General features: G+C 38.8%; 1 protein-coding gene across 1 annotated transcript in view; it reads right to left on the bottom strand.

Annotated features, from left to right (window-relative positions):
- NR2C2 (nuclear receptor subfamily 2, group C, member 2) overlaps positions 1 to 16,325 on the bottom strand; it is a 28,156-nt gene extending 11,831 nt beyond the window's left edge. The window contains exons 1-7 of the mRNA XM_010017436.1: positions 16,266 to 16,325; positions 10,521 to 10,631; positions 6,893 to 7,093; positions 5,575 to 5,677; positions 4,356 to 4,535; positions 2,061 to 2,208; positions 312 to 405 (exon numbers count right to left, since the gene is read on the bottom strand). Coding sequence (XP_010015738.1) covers positions 312 to 405; positions 2,061 to 2,208; positions 4,356 to 4,535; positions 5,575 to 5,677; positions 6,893 to 7,093; positions 10,521 to 10,631; positions 16,266 to 16,325 — 897 coding nt within the window. The remainder of the gene's footprint in view (positions 1 to 311; positions 406 to 2,060; positions 2,209 to 4,355; positions 4,536 to 5,574; positions 5,678 to 6,892; positions 7,094 to 10,520; positions 10,632 to 16,265) is intronic.
- Positions 16,326 to 18,350: the final 2,025 nt, after the last annotated feature.

Here is an 18,350-nt window from a genome sequence, read left to right as displayed (position 1 = left end):
CCCCCTGAACACCTAAAGGAAGAACAATTGCTCACAATGATCTTTAAGTCCTTTTGTAATCATCAATCCTAGCCTCAGCTGACGTATCATGTGGGGCACTACCTGTGGCTGACCTTCTGCAGAAATATGCCCATGAAAAGAAAATCTGTTCCTGTTAATCAGCCGATTACCTCCCTTTGTACAGGTCTTCACACTTACCCCAACTTTACCTTCTGAAGAGCAAGAATTATGTCTCTATGTACATGGCTAAAATAATCCATCATCTGAACAAATTAATATGTATGTTTGGAACTTAACTGAAAGAGTAATACCTTGGAGTCAGCAGCTAGGAGGACTGTACCATCATCCCTGATCAAAGGCTGCTGAATATTCACAAGCATTCCTGGATCAAGAAGACCTGCTGACCTGTTCAAAAGCATAAGGCATCTGACAGTCAATAGCATTTTACATTAATAACAAGAATATGTAACAACCTATGTCAAAATAAAAGGGATTACCAGTTGGTTTTAATTAAAGTTTAATGAAACTCAGAGTTTATTTGTCCGGACTGAAGTCTTTCTGAAACAGTTTCCAAAAAGAAGCTTGAAAGACAAAGACTAGAATATGTTTCCCTTTCCTGTGCAAAAGCAATGACAACTTCCCAAATAGATATCCTCTCATTTGCTTGTTAAGAAAGAAGTTATGCTGACATAAAAAGTTATGTGAAGAAAATGTGTTTTGTATTCCAAGATATGGTCATAAACAGTCATGTAATCAAGGTCTGCATAAAATCTCTGCTGTCATTACTTCTGCTACTTTTTGATCAAACATCCTTTCCTGTTGCTCTATCTAATTTAGGGATAGAGAGGGAAGTCTTTGCAATCAGCAAGAATAAGTTTATTTGTTACTCGTATAATTCTCCAAGTCTGCATAACCCAATACAAATGCAGGCACAACAGGTTCAGGCTGCAGGGAGTTTATAGTTTAAGAGGTGTGACACTAGCAACTAAGATTGTGAAATACCACGGGCAGCAAATTATCATGTGTTATGTGAATCTGAGTCCTTCGCAAATAATAGTCACACTTAATGTCTCTAATATTGTTTATAGGACTGTAAGGGATCTGTAGCACAAGGAAATCCCAAAGCAGCAGATGTGTCTGTGAGCAGTACTTTTGAACAATCTGACTTGCAAACAAGAACATTGAAAAACAGTTTTCTGAGAAATTTGCAGCCCAGACTTCCTAACGGCAGTGTCAATTGTTCAACAAAAGATATATAGATATATAAAAACTGAATATTGAGATCTGGTATCTTCAGGTGGCTATTATCCACTCATAAACTACAGTTTCTAAACCATGGCATTTAACCTCAAATTCTTTTTTATTCTAGTCAGAAAAAGACAAATCTTGCCTCTGTTTATTATGATATGTATTTCCACAACCACTGCCTACGGAGACAACTGAGAGCAGAGGAACTGTCTTGGAATATCTTCTATATAGAATCACAGAATGGTTTGAATTGGAAAGGACCTTAAGATAATCCAGTTCAAACCCCCCCTGCCATGGGCAGGGACACCTTGCACTAGACCATGTTGCCCAAGGCTCTGTCCAACCTGGCCTTGAACACTGCATAGAGTAAAATGAAGCTGCTGTTACTGAAATCGGTCTCTTGGGACCTGAATCTCAAGAGTCAGTCACTGCAGTCTGTTTCTTAGATCTTTAGGAGAAGGAAGACCAAGTCTGCCATTTGCAGAACTGATGTCAGAGCAGTGCTAGGCTGAATGCATCACAGAGTAAACCTACATGCTTTCTGCTTGAGTGTCACATATCTGCCGTGCCTGCGCTTTGACCTGGCTGGACAAGAGCCAGCTCTGAACTGAAAACCACCCCTGTACTCAGACATAAAAACCTTCATGAGAAGCAGAATAGTCTAGGTTGGAGCTGGCAATGGGAACAGATATTTGTGAACTGGAGCTCTTTTCTGTCCAACTCTTAGAGCAGGGCAGCGACGAGTATAGGTGTGCCTGCGAAGTCCTATGTGGACAAACCTTAAACTAGACCCATGACACTGAGGTACTCACCGCGTCCCATCTTTATCTGCCACAAATGTTGGAGTTGCTATTAGAGGGCTTCGAAGATCTTTCCTGATATAGATTTTCTCAGTGGATGCTGCGCAGTTGGTTGGTTTTTCACGCTGCACATCAAAAGGCTTTCTTTCACTTTGAACCGCTACATAAAGACAGAAACATGCTGATTTGAAAGGAAATAATTCAACTGCAAATACAACAAGAAAGTAAAACTCTCACGGTAGAATTGCAGCTTGCACAGTTACGACTGTGTATCAGCTCAGTGCCAAACTGGAAATTTAATACGAAGATTGAAGAAACACAGGCTCCAGTTTTACGATACCTATGATTATGTACATTTTTAACTAAGAAAGTCCCAGATCGCTCATTTGCTTTAAGTTTTGCTGAACTGGAGTCAAAGCTTGCACTTTCGTTGGCATTTAATAAGATAGAACATTCCTAAAAGTGTGTTTTCAAATTGTTTATTTATTTTTACAGGTAAACCTGTACCTACATGCTAGGTGCACTCATACTCTGGATGACTTAAAACAATATAAACCCAGAATTAACCCCCCCAAAAAAGGTCAAGACAGGCAAGTTACATGAGAGACGCAAGTTAATTCCCTGGGAAATGAGCCTCTCCATGATAGGCAGTTCACTCCCATCCATTCATTCCAGGGAAAACTGTTCCAAAACCAACCTCTGCAGAATTTAAAATATTTCTACTTGACAACTGGAAAGAAACAAGCTCAGGCTCCACTATGCCAAGCAAGCGTGGCAAATCTTGTCATGAATACGGGAAGAAACCGTAACTTTGTCATTTTAAAGGAAGTGAAAAATGCATCTTTATATTAAGGTATTGTTATTAGCCAGATTACAGAAAGTTATCTGGAATCTAAGTGGCTGAACTTTACAAACTCCTCTACAGCTTGGCATAACATTCAACTGCATCAATTTTTCACTGGAAAATGAGAATAATAAAATGAATATAAGACTATGAGGATAATATAAAGAATTTTTAAATGTGTTCTACAAATATTAATTCTCACAACACTTTGCCAATGTAAGGCATAATATAAATGGAGACAATCTTTCTGCACTATTCATTGTACCAATTTATCATACAGCAGTTATTGTTCTAGAAGATTTAACATTAGTAACAAGCAAACAAAAAACCTCAACCCTCATCCATAGCCCTTTTGAATATAACAGTAAAATACATGGGTGCATCTCTCTCTGTCCTCATAACCAGCAAGCATTACTTAGTTCCAGATTTTATTTTTGCTAATCCTTTTACTGTCAGCAAAATTTAGGGGCTTAAACAGAGGTATATTCATTTGTTGACTTGGTAGATACATAAATATTAATCAGGAATCTGACACAACCCCCAGTGGAGTCAGCCAGTGTATATTCTAATCATACTGGGATAAGAAAGGTTTAGCTTCTGGAAATGAAGCAGTTTCTGTTGTATAAATGTCTCCCCCTGTATTAATCACAGCGTGTGCAAAGCACAACAAGCATCACTGCAGGTCTGGAGTTCCAGACTGCAAATACAACAATGATCTATTTACAGCTTAAAGTTCTGCCTCCTTTGAACTCAGTGATTGGAACTTATCCTGTCTAGGTTAGAGCAGAAAAAGGCAAGCATTCGTTGCTTCATCTTAAATTCTCCAAAAATTTATCACAAAACAATCAGATAAAAGACTTCATGAAGTGTTGGACTGAAGAAGCAGAGGTGCTATAAATTGGAAACAAACTACATTGAAAGAGGTGTCTGGATGCTAGCACTTGAATTGTACAAAGCACTACATACAAACAGGAAAGCATATTAGTTTAAATATGGCATTTTCTACGATGCCTCATAATACAATGCTCACAAACGACTCATATAAAAATTCTTAAAGAGAACAAAGGACATCCACTACTTTCTATCACTGGTTGAAAAAGCAGCAAAGATAAACTAGAAGGAAAGCAGATTCTGAACACAGAACACGAGACTCACGTTTATGTCCATCCATGTCAATATATTTTGTATTATAAACATACATTGTGTTTGCAGTATGCATTCTAAGCGAGGCTTTAACTGGGCTCCTCAAAGACTGCAGTAGTATGAGACATGGTTCAAAACAAATCACTACTGCACCTCGGATGTAAACTAGTGATAAAAGAAAGGTATGGTAGATGCCCTGGCTGCTGAAAGTTCTTTCTTCAAGCAACATACACTGAAATGGAGAGAACACACTAAAAAGTAGTAATCCACATATTTATTATTTGGTAGGCACAGTGTCACATTGGGTACTTAACACTCACATTCCATTTTCATGCCCATCTCTAGACATTTCCTAAGCCTACAAAACTGGCAGCGATTCCGATGGTGTTTATTGATGATACAGTCCTGGTTGCTACGACAACTGTAGGTCAAATTCTTCCTCACACTCCTTTTAAAGAAACCTTTGCATCCCTCACAGCTGACAGCACCATAGTGACGACCTAGGAAACATATGTATTGTTACCAGGTGGAAATTACTTATATTTTAGCACAGAAATATTTACCTTAAGCAAGTAAAACATTGTAAAAGTCCCCCTTTAAATATATTTTATATTCTTACCATCATTTTGGACCATGAAAGCACTGTTAAAGTCTTATAGAATGTTTCTTATTTACCTATTGTCAGGGCTTTTTAGTGGGAAGTGGAGAGTCGAGAGGAAGGCTAAGCCTATTTCTGAATGAGAGGCCTGTGAAGTGGTAGTTCTCGTTCTGGACAAGTACAGATGCAATTCTATCTGCTGTTACAGATCATATAATACAATACATTAAAAGAACCTACAGGCTAAGAGTGTAAGTAATTTTAGAATGTAAGCAATTTTACAGCAGAATTTCAAATGCAGTCTTTATTGAAAATTCCTATACATATAAATTCTGGCATTGTTTTAATTACATAAACACTTACAAAAGTGAAACAGAGACAAAAAGGTGTCTTCTCCATAGCATGAAAGCAGAGTCTGCTTCTTTGGCTAATGTAGAAATTCTACCTCATAGACTCCTTGTTACCACATGAATCTGAAACACTGAGGATTCCCTTGATCTCTACTTGCCTTTTTCTCTGATAGCAATGGACCAAAATCTACCAGGAAGTCTTAAGTTTGTTGGGGAGCACTGTGTTTTCCTGGAGCAGGTAGACTTTTCTAGGCACCATGCTTATTGCATAGCTGTTCATAGCTGTGGGGAACCTGACTGAATGTAAATACTTCAAGTAGTCTCTTTCAGTTACCAAGGTCTATTAAATCTTCACAGTCTTTCAGAACATGCCAATTTATCATAGTCCAGTTGAAGTACAAACTAATATTCTTCCAAGCAGAGTTTAAATACTCTGTGTGTACAGAGGCAAAGTATACTGTTAGCTTTTTCCATTTTAGATTCAATTGCTTTTGCCATCAGCACGGCTAGAATCAGTTAAAACACATGAAACCTCCTCCCTTCCTCCCAGTCACCCAAGTTTCTTGAATATTACTTCCTATACGTCCTTACCTGATGCTTTATCGCCACAAACTACACAATATTCTACTACCTGGGGCCGCTGAACATCAGCTTTTCCCAGCAAACGTTCCACTGAAGCAGAGTCCGTCACTATCTAAAACAAAATTCCAAACAAAAACAGGCAATTAGCCAATATTTTCTTCTGACATGAAAGTAAGGAGAACAAGATTGGTGTATCAACTGAGAAGAGCTGGCTGGATTTGAGAGTGACATGTGGAATGAAATTAAGTAGTATAGAATGCAAGTTAATGAGAGCTTTTACTGCCAATAGTGAGATTGTTGGAACAGTCAGAGCAAAGCAAATTCCAAATGAAACTCCTAGCTTGGTTAAGTCCAAGTTTCCTCACTTGTGCAGTCAACAATATTCTTCCGTTCTTGTAATTTCTCTCAAACAGCTGCTATATTTTAGCCAAAGATAGTTGTATTTCAGATGTGGTTCCCATTTCTCTCTTCTCTAGCTATTAGGGGTGTACAGTTCACAGGGGATAGCCTGAAGCTGAGATCCATTATAAAAACAGTTTAGCTTCCAAAGGCCTTGGATTCCAAAGCATCTGTTCAGAACATACCACAGAAAAATTAAAAAAACCCCAAACCCCTAAAATGCACAAGCAACAAACCACCCCTCTGCAACATCAGGTAACCCATTCAGCATAGTGAAAACCATTTTAAAAGACTGCTGATACAATTTTTCAGACAATTATGTAAGGATGATACTTCTTCCTGTAAAATATTCTCTACTGCAAGAGTAGCAATAGGAACAAGGTGCTTTTTACTTCTTTTTAAAAATTGCTAGGAAGAAATCTCAAAATTTGCTAGAGAGATATTATTGTTTATAGAATTTGTCCTGCAAAGCTCCCACTGGTCTATTACGCTCAAGACCCACAAACAACTATAGCAGAGGAGCGCTTCTGCTCCAAAAATCTTTTATCACAGCATCTCAATACATTGATGCATTGCGAACATAATTAGTTTGCTCAGGTGAGTTGTATCTCTGTGTATCTGTGAATCTTGAACAGACCGTTTGAAATCCTGGCACTCCTCACAAGCACCATCTTAAGTACTTGCTTATCTCCCTGGAATTTTAATAAGGACACCCCACAAGGGGTGATGAGTGCAATGGAATCCATGAGGAATGCGAAGATGGGAGGATTTACAGAATAATGAGGCCTATGATTAGTATGGTCTGATCCATGCCACTGGATCTTTATGGAATTATTGCAATTTGTCTTAAAGCAATTAGAGTTAAATAATCTAAAAATCAGTAACTGAAACCCAAAAATCTGTGGTCTATCTCAATTACTGTATTTACCTGAATTCTGCCTGGCACAATGTTGTCTGTGGTGGTAAAGATAAGCTGTTTGGCATTAGATGTCTCAGGTGTTGCCAGTATCACCTTCCCTGCACCAGTTCCATCTGGACTGGCTAAAATAAACTGTTGCTTTGGAGACACAGCCGAGTCCACTGCTGTCACTATCTGGATTTTTTGACCTGTTTGTTGATCTGTCACAATCTGTAAAAGATATTGAAGAAATTTATGAGCCACAGTAAACTTTACGTTTTAAAACCTTTCATTCTGTCTTAGAATTATATGATACTCTTTGATAGTTGTCCTTGTCTTTATTATTTTGCTACTTCTATATTTGTTACACTGGTACAAAGTTATTGCAGCTACCTAAGTAAGTACAAAACAGTCAAATCAAACCAAATACATATGTATGTACATACGTACTTATGTATGTGTATCTATACACCTATTGCATAGAGGGAAAATACTACACAGAGTTGTGAGAAGCGTGAGTCTGACTGATATTGTTAATAACAAAGAGATATGGGGAGATCTTGTAATCACATTTAACTGGATCCCAGACAGAATAAACCAAAGGCAGCGTGAGGGACTGCAGCTGATGAACGGCAGGTATACATGCAGGGTACACTGCCTAGCGAGACAGCAGCACAGGCATTTCAGAGAATCCTAGAATATGTCCAGTTGTAAGGGACACAATAAGGATCATGAAGTCCAACTCCCTGCTCGCCACATGAGTACCCAACAGTAAATCGTGTGACTGAGAACATTGCCCAGACACTCCCTGAACTCCAACAGGCTTGGTGCTGCGACTGCTTTGTGGGGAGCCTGTTCCAGGGACCAGCCACCCTCTCTGCGAGGAACCTTTTCCTAATGTCTAACCTGAATTTCCCCTGATGCAGCTTCATTCCATTTCCTTATGTCCTACTGCTGGTCAGAGGAGATGAACACCCCCCCACTCCTCTGCCCCCCTTGAGGAAGTTGCAGAATTACAGAAAGTAACATGTGTGCTAATATATTAATAGTAAAACGATGCTATGGTTTTACAGTGCTAGAATGCCTTAAGAAGGCGTAACAACTACCCTAAGCAGGACTTGAACTACAGAGCTGATGATATTTCTAGATTACAGAAACTCTTTGGGAAAGATTCATCTCATTTTGTGACTACAAACCGAAAGAAACATGCACAAAGAAAACAGCACTCAAAGCTGGGAATGAAGCTAGCCTACTATTGAATTCTGGACTAGACAGAGCTTAAGACTCTTTAGATTCTTGTATTTACAAAATAGAACAAGCCATTTTAGGACTCATATGCAGAAACGGTTCAGTGTGTACGTATACAGTCTACAAATGTAAAGCTCCAAAGAAGCTCAAAGGTTAAAAACCAACCATTACTCCTTGGTCTCATTGTTTAAAAACTTAAATTGTTAAGCTCCCCAGAGTTCTCCCTGCCGAGATTTCTTCAGCCTCCATTATTTTCATACAGAACTTAAGTAAAGAGACGATTCACAATGAAATCTAATCTTGGACTATAAATGACACTGCTATCATCCTGCCTGTATTTGTCTTGAGGAAGCAGGAATACTCTTTTTTCATAGAATCACAGAATCGTTTGGGTTGGAAAGGACCTCAAGATCATCTAGTTCCAACCCCCCTGCCATGAGCAGGGACACCACACACTAAACTATGTCGCCCAAGGCTCTGTCCAACCTGGCCTGGAATACTGCCAGGGATGGAGCATTCACAACTTCCTTGGGTGACCCATTCCAGTGCCTCACCACCCTCACTGTGAAGAACTTCTTCCTTATATCTAACCTAAAGTTCCCCTGTTTAAGTTTAAACCCATTACCCCTTGTCCTACCACTACAGTTCCTAATGAAGAGTCCCTTCCCAACATCCTCATAGGCCCCCTTCAGACACTGGAAGCTGCTCTGAGGTCTCCACGCAGCTTCTCTTCTTCAGGCTGAACAGCCCCAACTTTCTCAGCCTGTCTCCATATGGGAGATGCTCCAGCCCCTGATCATCCCCATGGCCTCCTCTGGGCTTGCTCCAACAGCTCCATGTCCTTCTTATGCTGAGGACACCAGAACTGCACCCAGTGCTGCACGTGGGGTCTCACAAAAGCAGAGCAGAGTGTGCTGCTCACACTGCTCTTGAGGCAGCCCAGATACAGTTGGTTTCTGGGCTATGAGCACACACCAAAGCTGGCTCATGTTCAGTTTCTCACCGATGAATTTCTCATTCATCCTGGTATTCTCCTTCGTCATGGAGTTGTAAGTAAGCTCTTTTCAGAACTATTAGTGATGTAAGGAGGTAGATTATTTTGCAGACTTCAACAAAAGTTGCAACGTGAATGCCTACCTTACAAATGCTGAATATTCATTATGCTTCAGTTATATTATGTTGGGAGAACATTTACCTTGCAATGAAATATTGATACACATTGATATGGTTACTCTACCAGACAACTGTATCAAAATTAGAAACCTTCCATCATAACAAGATCTTGAGAATCAGCATGTGAAACAATAAGGCTGCCTGATTCCACCTTTTGGTGATAAATTTAAGGAACAACATCTTAGATAAAACACATAGCTAAATGTTGTTGATAACTGAAGAACATCTCTCTGGGTACTCTGTATAAAGAAAAAACACAAAGACTTCTTCAATTTTACACGGATCAGATGTAAGTACTGATGATGAGAAATAATTCAGAGAAAAAAAATGGGCTGGATAAGAATTGAATTATATTTAGGTTTAGATATATTTATGCTATTTACATATCAGTATATTTAGGTTCGTAAGAAAAACTAATGATGTATGTCATTATGCATGCTGCAATTTGGATCTTTGAAACTAACATTACAGAAAAAAAAAATGCATTGTGTCTAGTAAGTATAATGACAATGTCTAAATCATTAAAAAATGGGCAGCACCCACCCACCCTGATCAGGACACATCCCAGGAAAAATCCATGCTGTGATGGCGGCTGCATTGCCAGGACTGATCCAAATGCCCTGAGTACAAGACCCTCTTCTCCAGCACCACCTCTGGCAGGAGTACATGGGACTACTGTACCGGCACAGAACAAGGTCAAAGAAGGCAAAAGCTCAGTATTGCAGCACTGCAACGCTGTGGTAACATTAATGCTTAACAATTCTTACATCATTTGTCACTGTGTACATTCTGATGCGTTAACGGTATCCTGTTATCTATCAGTAACGAGGACCCGCTGTGCAGCATTCCCACAGGGTAACTTTATCCTAAATAAGCTTCTAAATATGGCCGAGAGAGGGAGAGAGGAATGCCCCTGGAGATGATCTTAGGTGTTGTGTTGACAACATCTGCCCATTCACTATGGCTAAAGATCAGGAGACTTGTATATGTAAGCTAAGCTTAACCTCTGCAAATATTCCTCACTGACTACATCATCAATACAACTAATACAGCCAACCAGTCATCACCAAGTATGTGCTGAGGGAGAAAAACAGTTTCAGTTTGCACTAAAAATGATCTGTTGTCACAAAATTTAAAGAAGTCTTCCATAGACTTTAATATGCTTTTGTATAAGCCTAAGTGGGAGGAGGATTAAAACCCAGAAGATCTAATAGTTGCTTCATCAGTGGGGTTTTACCTGAATGCGTTGTGGTGAAGTCACAGAGGAGTCTGTGGAAATTATCTGGATACGCTGGGAAGGACTGGTCATCACTGGAGATTCAGATAGTGAAGTCTGAACAGTCTGCACCTGTAAATAATGCACAGAATTGTAACTTACTGTTACAGTACTGAACACTTAAAAATACATATATTTAATAAAGATCACATGGCCCTATAGCATGGAATCTAAATTTATCGGAAAGGTTACAGTCATTAAACCAACTTGGATTTGTTTTCAATGAATTATCAATCATTTTTGGCAACAGAATGAATCTGATACACGATCAAAACCACAAAAACAACCACCACCAGTCCCATCCCCCCCCATAAATCAAAATGCACTGTATATACAATAAGGTATAATGCTAAATATTTCATCTTTTAATGATTTTACAGTATTTTATGAAAAACTTTTTAAATTTTCAAGTAGCCTACTTTATAGAAAATCCTAAATAAAAAATGTCCTCAACCCCAGGAACATATATGTTACAAGAGGTATACAGAACCTGGTGGAAAATAGCACAGAACTCCTATCTGACCAAACTGGATTTTAGATGTAGTGTCTCTGACCACATTTCATCTATGAAATCTTCTGGAAGTGTGGTGTCTGTACAGCTCACTTGCAGAAAGTGACTTCATTTTGACAAGAAAGCTCCCCATGACCCATCAGGGTGCACTCACAGCCCAGAAAACAACCGTGTCCTGGGCTGCATCCCCAGCAGCGTGACCAACTAAAGGCTAGATTTAGATTCTATCTAAGGCAGAAGCTCTTCCCTGTGAGGGTGCTGAGGCACTGGCACAGGGTGCCCAGAGAAGCTGTGGCTGCCCCATCCCTGGCAGTGTTCAAGGCCAGGTTGGACACAGGGACTTGGAGCAACCTGCTCTGGTGGAAGGTGTCCCTGCCCGTGGCAGGGATTGGAGCTGGAGGAGCTTTAAGGTCCCTTCCAACCCCTTCCATGATTCTATGATCTGCAGTGACATGTGGCCAAAAGCAGGAATACCACAAGCTGTTTTTATTAAATTCTCTTTTAAGCCATCTTGTAATGATTTATCAAGACCTCTATAGCTGGACAACAGGGTAGTGTCAATTTAGTCACTGCATGGAAAAATCTTGATTCTGAAAGCTTTCCTGTTCAACATACAGAAAAGTGAGTTTGTGATGTTTAAATAGTCAAGAACATCTACTTATTGAACTGAAAACAATATTTTAGTCTTCTCTTGGTTTAGAAGATACGGTGCACCAATAGGGAATAATTTGTCTAACATCAATAAATACTTCAGTGTGCACGTACACTTTATTTTTATACTCTTACTAACATGCATACATAGTCATCATGGTGTAGGACTCTGAAATGCAAAATTTAACCTTCTTTGCAGGCTTGCCTACTTAATACTCAGGAATACGAACAAATTTCAATTTCAGATGGCTACTAAAAATCTCAGGTTTATTTTCCAGACTGAATACACATGCCATTGGTTGACAGCAGAATGACCACCATGCTAAAATAAATCAAATCAAATGCAAAAAGAAAACATCTTTTTTGAAATACATGATTTACAAGGGTTTTTTTTTAGAATCTTCTGTCATTCTGTTCGACAGCTGCATTTCTACCTTGGGCATTGTCACACACATACAAAAGATCGGAATGGATAAATATGCAATGCTTTACTATGGTCCTACCCAGTCAATTGCACCAAATCTGATGTTTTAGGTAAAATCATACATATTAAAAAAAAAATAATTAAAGAAAAAAAGAAGGAATAGTAGTTCAAGAATATGGAACCCTCTAAAAAATCTCTATGAGACATTTATAAAGTTAACTTCAGACAGCTTAAATACTATGGGAAAAATTAAGCTATCATTAACTAGACTCCCAGATAAATTGAATCAAAAGTATTCTGAAAGCAAATGGCTTGTGAGTACTCGTATCAGGAAGATAATACAGTTTAGCATTCTATTAGATCCACTTTCAGGATTAAATGTTCAGAAGAAACATGATACCACAAAACCTGTATTATGTTTAAAGCAGTTGCTCTGGGAGCTGTACATGCAAAGATGCAATGTCAATCATGGGATGTTTCTGTAATTCTAAAACGTATTTTTAAAAATTAAATGCAGTTCCATTTCTTTAAGACTAGATAGAGTCTCGAGTAAGACTTCATCTTTGAGAGATGAGGAAAGAAACCAAAGTAGGCCATATCCCATAGAAAACTTCAGCGCACCACATTTTTCAGAGGCTTAATCAACAATCTTTTAAAAGTAACCACTAACACTGTGACTTAGATAATAGTCAGAAAATACATATGATGTAAGATACCTCAAACCCCACTAACTTCCCTACACAAAACACATCATATACATTTTAAGAGATGGGAAAAATAATCTGCTTTAATACACGTAGTACTGTTTTCTTCCTGGAGCTCCCTAGCGGTACACTGCACTGACCCTAGTACTCACAGTGGCAAATTCTTCCTGCAGTTTTACTTACACTGTTCCTCAGCAAACCTCTGAGGGCACAACAATCTGAGACAAATGTTGAGGTCACTTTTACGTCAGATCACAGACATTTTCATCCAGTCTCCACTACTGAGCACACCAACCATAGAAAGCAGTCAGTAATGTTTTAAAATGCCCTCTCTGTGACCCTGTTCCTCTGAAGGTCAAGTGCACTATCATTCCCTGTAACCAAGGAAGCAGAATCGACGTGTTCCTGCTGTTCTGCCAGCTGCTGAAGGAGCCTGTCTAATAGTAAGATTAATTTCATCTGGGGAAGACAGTCCTGGGTTACTAAACTTTCCAGAACCTCCTCCTATTCTCTGTTCTGAAGTCCCTCAACCTGCTTATTCTCTGTGAACTGTAAAAGAGCAAAACAGAATCTGAGAAAAGAGTTGGCCTGTATATTTTGAATTAATTTCAAATCAGCAAAATGGAAAGGAAAATCCATCACATTCTCCATGGAGCATCTCTAGCTTTCAAGTTCACTAAGCTAAAGTATTCAGAGGAACATAGGCCTTTCGAAACTAGTCCACGGCCTTCAAATATGAAGTAGCATTATCAGTCTCAATACACTTAAGAACTGATACAGTGAGTTCATGACACAAATCTGATTAATTAAACTCTGTTACAAAACTTCCCTCTGAGGCTGTAGTGAAGGCTGCTAAATGGGAAACAGGAAATATTTTTAAATTCTCAGAATGTGAATTTTGTTATATATTCCTCCCCACTGTGACAGTTCTGCTTAAAAACTTTGCATTAAAAACTAAGGCAGTGCACAGGGAATACCTCTCCACTTCATAACCAAATACATTCTTCTTAAACAATATGTAAATAAAATCTAAATTGGTGCTGGAGCTGAACCTGGGCCACTGACACACTGTATGAATACGTGAGAAAAGCAGCGTTACTTATTTTTGCATTAAGGCTAAAATATTTTTTGTGCTTTTCAAAAGTTACTCAGGATAAGGAAAAATTGCTAAAATTCCCTCTGAATCCCCTAGCTGCTCTCCGTTCTCCAATCACATGAACAGCAAGCAAAGGCAACTGCAGACACTAAAAATGGAACTCTCTCACCCAACGTGATCAGAAATGCAACAAGCAACACTGCTACAAAGCAGAAGCATGGAACAGCACTGAAACCATTTGAAACCATTACAAGGACAATTTTACAAAGTCCTAACAGTATACTAAGTACAAAAGTACATGCAACGCTGGAGCATGGTCAGTAACTTCTCTGATACATTCAGAGTTTCATAGAAAACAAACCTGATGGACCTTGCTCAAGAAAGAAAAACAACATACGGCTTACTTGCATGACAGTCTGATCTGGTGCTTGGCATCACAGTTATCGATAAACCTATGCACTACAGATATAGCAATTATCTTGAAAAAATTATGCAGATATAGCTAAACCTGCCAATATTTGCCTTAAGTTAACCTGTTTGCAACTTGTCTCTCATCATTCGTAACGTAAAATTCAGTGCACAATTCTTTCTCTCCCTGCATTTAATTTTCCTTGATGAAAAACAGGATACTCTGAAAAAGCCTCATTTTTTAAGGCCAGTGCTAAGTTTCATGCTACATTTTCTGTGAAAAAGGGAGTACAAACATAGAATTTTAACATACCTCAAAGACCTTAGAAAGGTATTTGACTATATTAAGAACTATATCTGACCGAAGACACAAATAGCAGGCAGCCAGCCACTCATAAAGAAATGGTTCAGTGTTAATACAATCATAGCATTATGTATTCTTAATGAGATAATGCTGCTTATAACTGCTTCTCCATGAACAAAGTTTTCATGGTGCTATGCAGTGGAATTAATTTAAGGAGGAGGTGAATACTGTAAAAAGATGAAGCCCTCTATTTACCCACCGGCCAGGAAGAAATCACAGAGCTTCATACACTCTTGAGATGGAGCGATCTCTCCAGTGGCAAGATACACCCATCACACTATGTTACAACGGTGCATTTCCTGCACGAGGAATTACAAATGTCACATATTTTATGTGCCTCAGACGTGATTACAGCACTCAAGTTCTACCAAAACAGTCTACGGTTTGCCAGTATTTCCACACGGTTTTATTTACAAGTTTGTCTGGAAGTGTTCTTAAAAAATGTGGCTTGCCAAATTGATACCTGGTCCAGCAAACTAGAGTGAAAATGCACTTGTTGGGTTTCAGTGACATTCTAGAGGTTTTTGAACTGACTCCTTCAATGTTACTTTCAGGCTCCTCAGGCAGTCGTTTTCCACACTATATAAAAAGAACCTTTTTTCTTTTCTTTTTTTTTTTTTGCCGTAAGGAGTCTCAAATCCATCTCTGGAAGCACAAAGACACACGTTTCCTTCACAAACAGGGCTTCTTGAACTAGAAGTATTTTTTAATATCCAGAAGTAAGGTTAGCTCAGTGGGCCAGCAAAAAACCAAAACTAATGTCTAAAAAGTGGCCTTGACTACAGGTCTCTTAGCCTACTTGCCCTTCATTCTTTATGAAATCCCTCAGTTGTGTAATTGTGATAAATGAGAGTAAATTTGAAAGACATTAAACCAAGTAGTTTTAAATAGACAAAAATTCCATTTTACTTTTTGACTGGTTTGCAAACTGAAGAAGATAAATAGGTTATTTTCTATCACCATGATCACATGCAGTTTCAGTGTTTATAAGCTGATGCAGACATTCTAGCTGTCGAGCATCCACACGTCAGTAAATATACATCAAGACAAGACGTTACTTAATAACAAGTAGATTTTGTGCTCTTTTTTCTCATATTTGTAGGAAGAAAATATAAAGCCTGATTTAAATGAATCACCCTACTGTAAATTCAACCTAAGCGAACTTCAAACAGCATTCTGGATTTAGATGACAACTCAAGAGATGAGCAGAAACCATTCATTTTCCAAAATGGTCAAGCTAATGATCAAATGACCAGAAATTTTGTTGCATTAGCTTTTAAACAATTCATAGTAAAGCCAAGTTTCTTGATAACGCATGTCGAATTTCCTTCTTGCATTCCTAATATGGAGGCCACCAGAATAAAGTAAGGTAAACAGACCACATATGGGTTGTGCTGGTTTCTTGTTTGTCCCTAAGTGTAAAGCAATACTATTCTATACAGAGTTTCTGTTCCATTTATGCTTAGTTGTAAACAGCAAGGACTGCCCAATTTGATTTTAATTTCAAAAGCTCATATACCAACTGTTGTGATATCATCTGTCACTCACCTCAGCCACCCGCTGCGTCTCCACTACCTGCTGAGCCAGCACCTCCACATTGGTTGCCATGGTGAAACAAGATCATTAGAGAACCTGTTTGAAAAGATGCCAGCAACTTCCGTCAGGCACAAAACTGGGTTTCTTCTTCTTATTATTAAAGAAAGCTCTGATACGACTTTTTGATCATTTACAATACTGTTTGACATGTAAGAAAATACGCCACGGATGCATGCATGTGCACACATATATACTCACATATTTCTACAGTACATGCATACTGGAACCATACTGCTCGAAAAGCAGAGGCATATTGTTATCCTTTTACTTTATAAAGTCTCTAATATACTATTTTTACTCGACTATTTCAGCTGCAAAGAAGAGACGTTAGTTTCATAAATTAGAAAGGACTAATTTGAGTGTCAACGACTGATGCAGTTTGTGGAATTCGCAGATCTCTAAGGTGCTTTCCTCAACTCAAGGGAAGAGAAACCTTAAACTGCTTCTACACTACATGCAGAACAAGGAAATATCAATCTAAGAACGCTGTTTTGAGCAAATTTTTCTTGAGTCATTCCATAAAACTGCCATCTTCATCCATATTCTTGCACAATGCGGGAAATAAACTTTCACATCTAAAATGTATTTTCTATTATCTAAACTATTTTTATTATAATGTGATAGTATTATCACTCTCAGGAGAAAATACTGCAGAATCATTTCATCCTATTTTGAGTGCCTATACCTTCAACTTCAAATTCTTCAGGGTTCTAAAACCTGAAGTGAATAGAAAAAAGGAAGAAACAAGAAAAAAAACCATTCCCAATATATTTTTATATATAGTTTTATCCAGTTTTTAATTGTGATTTGCTCATTACTGAGCCAGAGTTCAGATTCTGACGCAGGGGTAGGAACTGAAAAGGCAGCCTGAATGACGGCCCATTTGATGTTTTATTTGAAAACCTTACGGTGGTATTTGCAAAGCAATCATTTAACACAAAATTAAAAAATACGGTGAACAGCAGCAAAATATGTAACAGAAAAATGCATCCATGTCTCTAGCACCCACCCACCCACCCCCAATTCAAATGCAACTTCTACAACACTAATGTTGAAATGTCAAAACCAATTCCGCTAAAAAGATTAAATCACATTGTGGCAAACTAAATGTGCAAATGATTTTGTATATGTCAATGGAAAACTATTCTTAACAGTGCATAATCAAAGTTGAGATACTGCCTATGGAAATCATATTTATGCTAGTTTCTCATGCAGCTTCTTATTTTTCTTCAAGTGTTTTCAACTTGCACCATAAACTTATGAACCATTTCCACCAACCCCATTTAATATTGCCGCTTGTGGACGGTTTCTCAGTGGTTCAGTAATTCCTTTCAGTGTTTTCTCCTATTTTTAAATTCATTTTTTATGTTCAGCAAGGAAGATACCCATATGCTCATAACGTGGTTTTCCCAGTGTTTTAAGATGCAGGAAGCTCTGAAGATATTTTCTTCATAAGAATACCCTTCTATGACACAATGAAGTCTTTGTTGTGGTAAGGCTCTGACAGATTTGCTGTCGGGGTTGTTATCCACCAAGGATTTTTGTACTTTCGACCTTCCCAAAACAGCAATAAGCTGAGGCTATCGGACCAAACCCAACTGGAAGCCCAGAGACTGCAGACAATCACACCAAGTAAGCTTGTTAGTGATGCTCATGCCTAGAATGTGACACGATGCAAAATTAGTTTCCTAGCAAACCCCTGAGCAGCAGAGGCCATAAAGGGAAAACAGAACAAACCAAAACAACCCACAAAACCCAAAGCAAGCCAACAAAAACGGTGGAGCCTAAAACTGCAAGAAGGCAGCTGGACAGTACTTTCAGTGTAAAAAAACATCAGCCGCCTCAACACGTTGCTGTCCCATGCGGCGAACACCCATTAATCTGCCCAAGCTGCAGTGAACCTCAGCAGAAAGTTATACCCTCCGTTTGAGACATTCTGTGGGTATGACGCCGGCAGGATGACACGGCGGAAGGCCGAACTCAGGCTCACTGTCTGAAGGGAACAACGCGTTCGCACTGCCTGCCAGCCTGGCTGCA

This window comes from Nestor notabilis, unplaced genomic scaffold (assembly GCF_000696875.1).
Source record: "Nestor notabilis isolate BGI_N333 unplaced genomic scaffold, ASM69687v1 scaffold22806, whole genome shotgun sequence".
NCBI lineage: Eukaryota > Metazoa > Chordata > Aves > Psittaciformes > Psittacidae > Nestor > Nestor notabilis.
The sequence above is the reverse complement of the archived record's forward strand: the minus strand, read 5'-3'. Positions and strand labels throughout refer to the sequence as shown.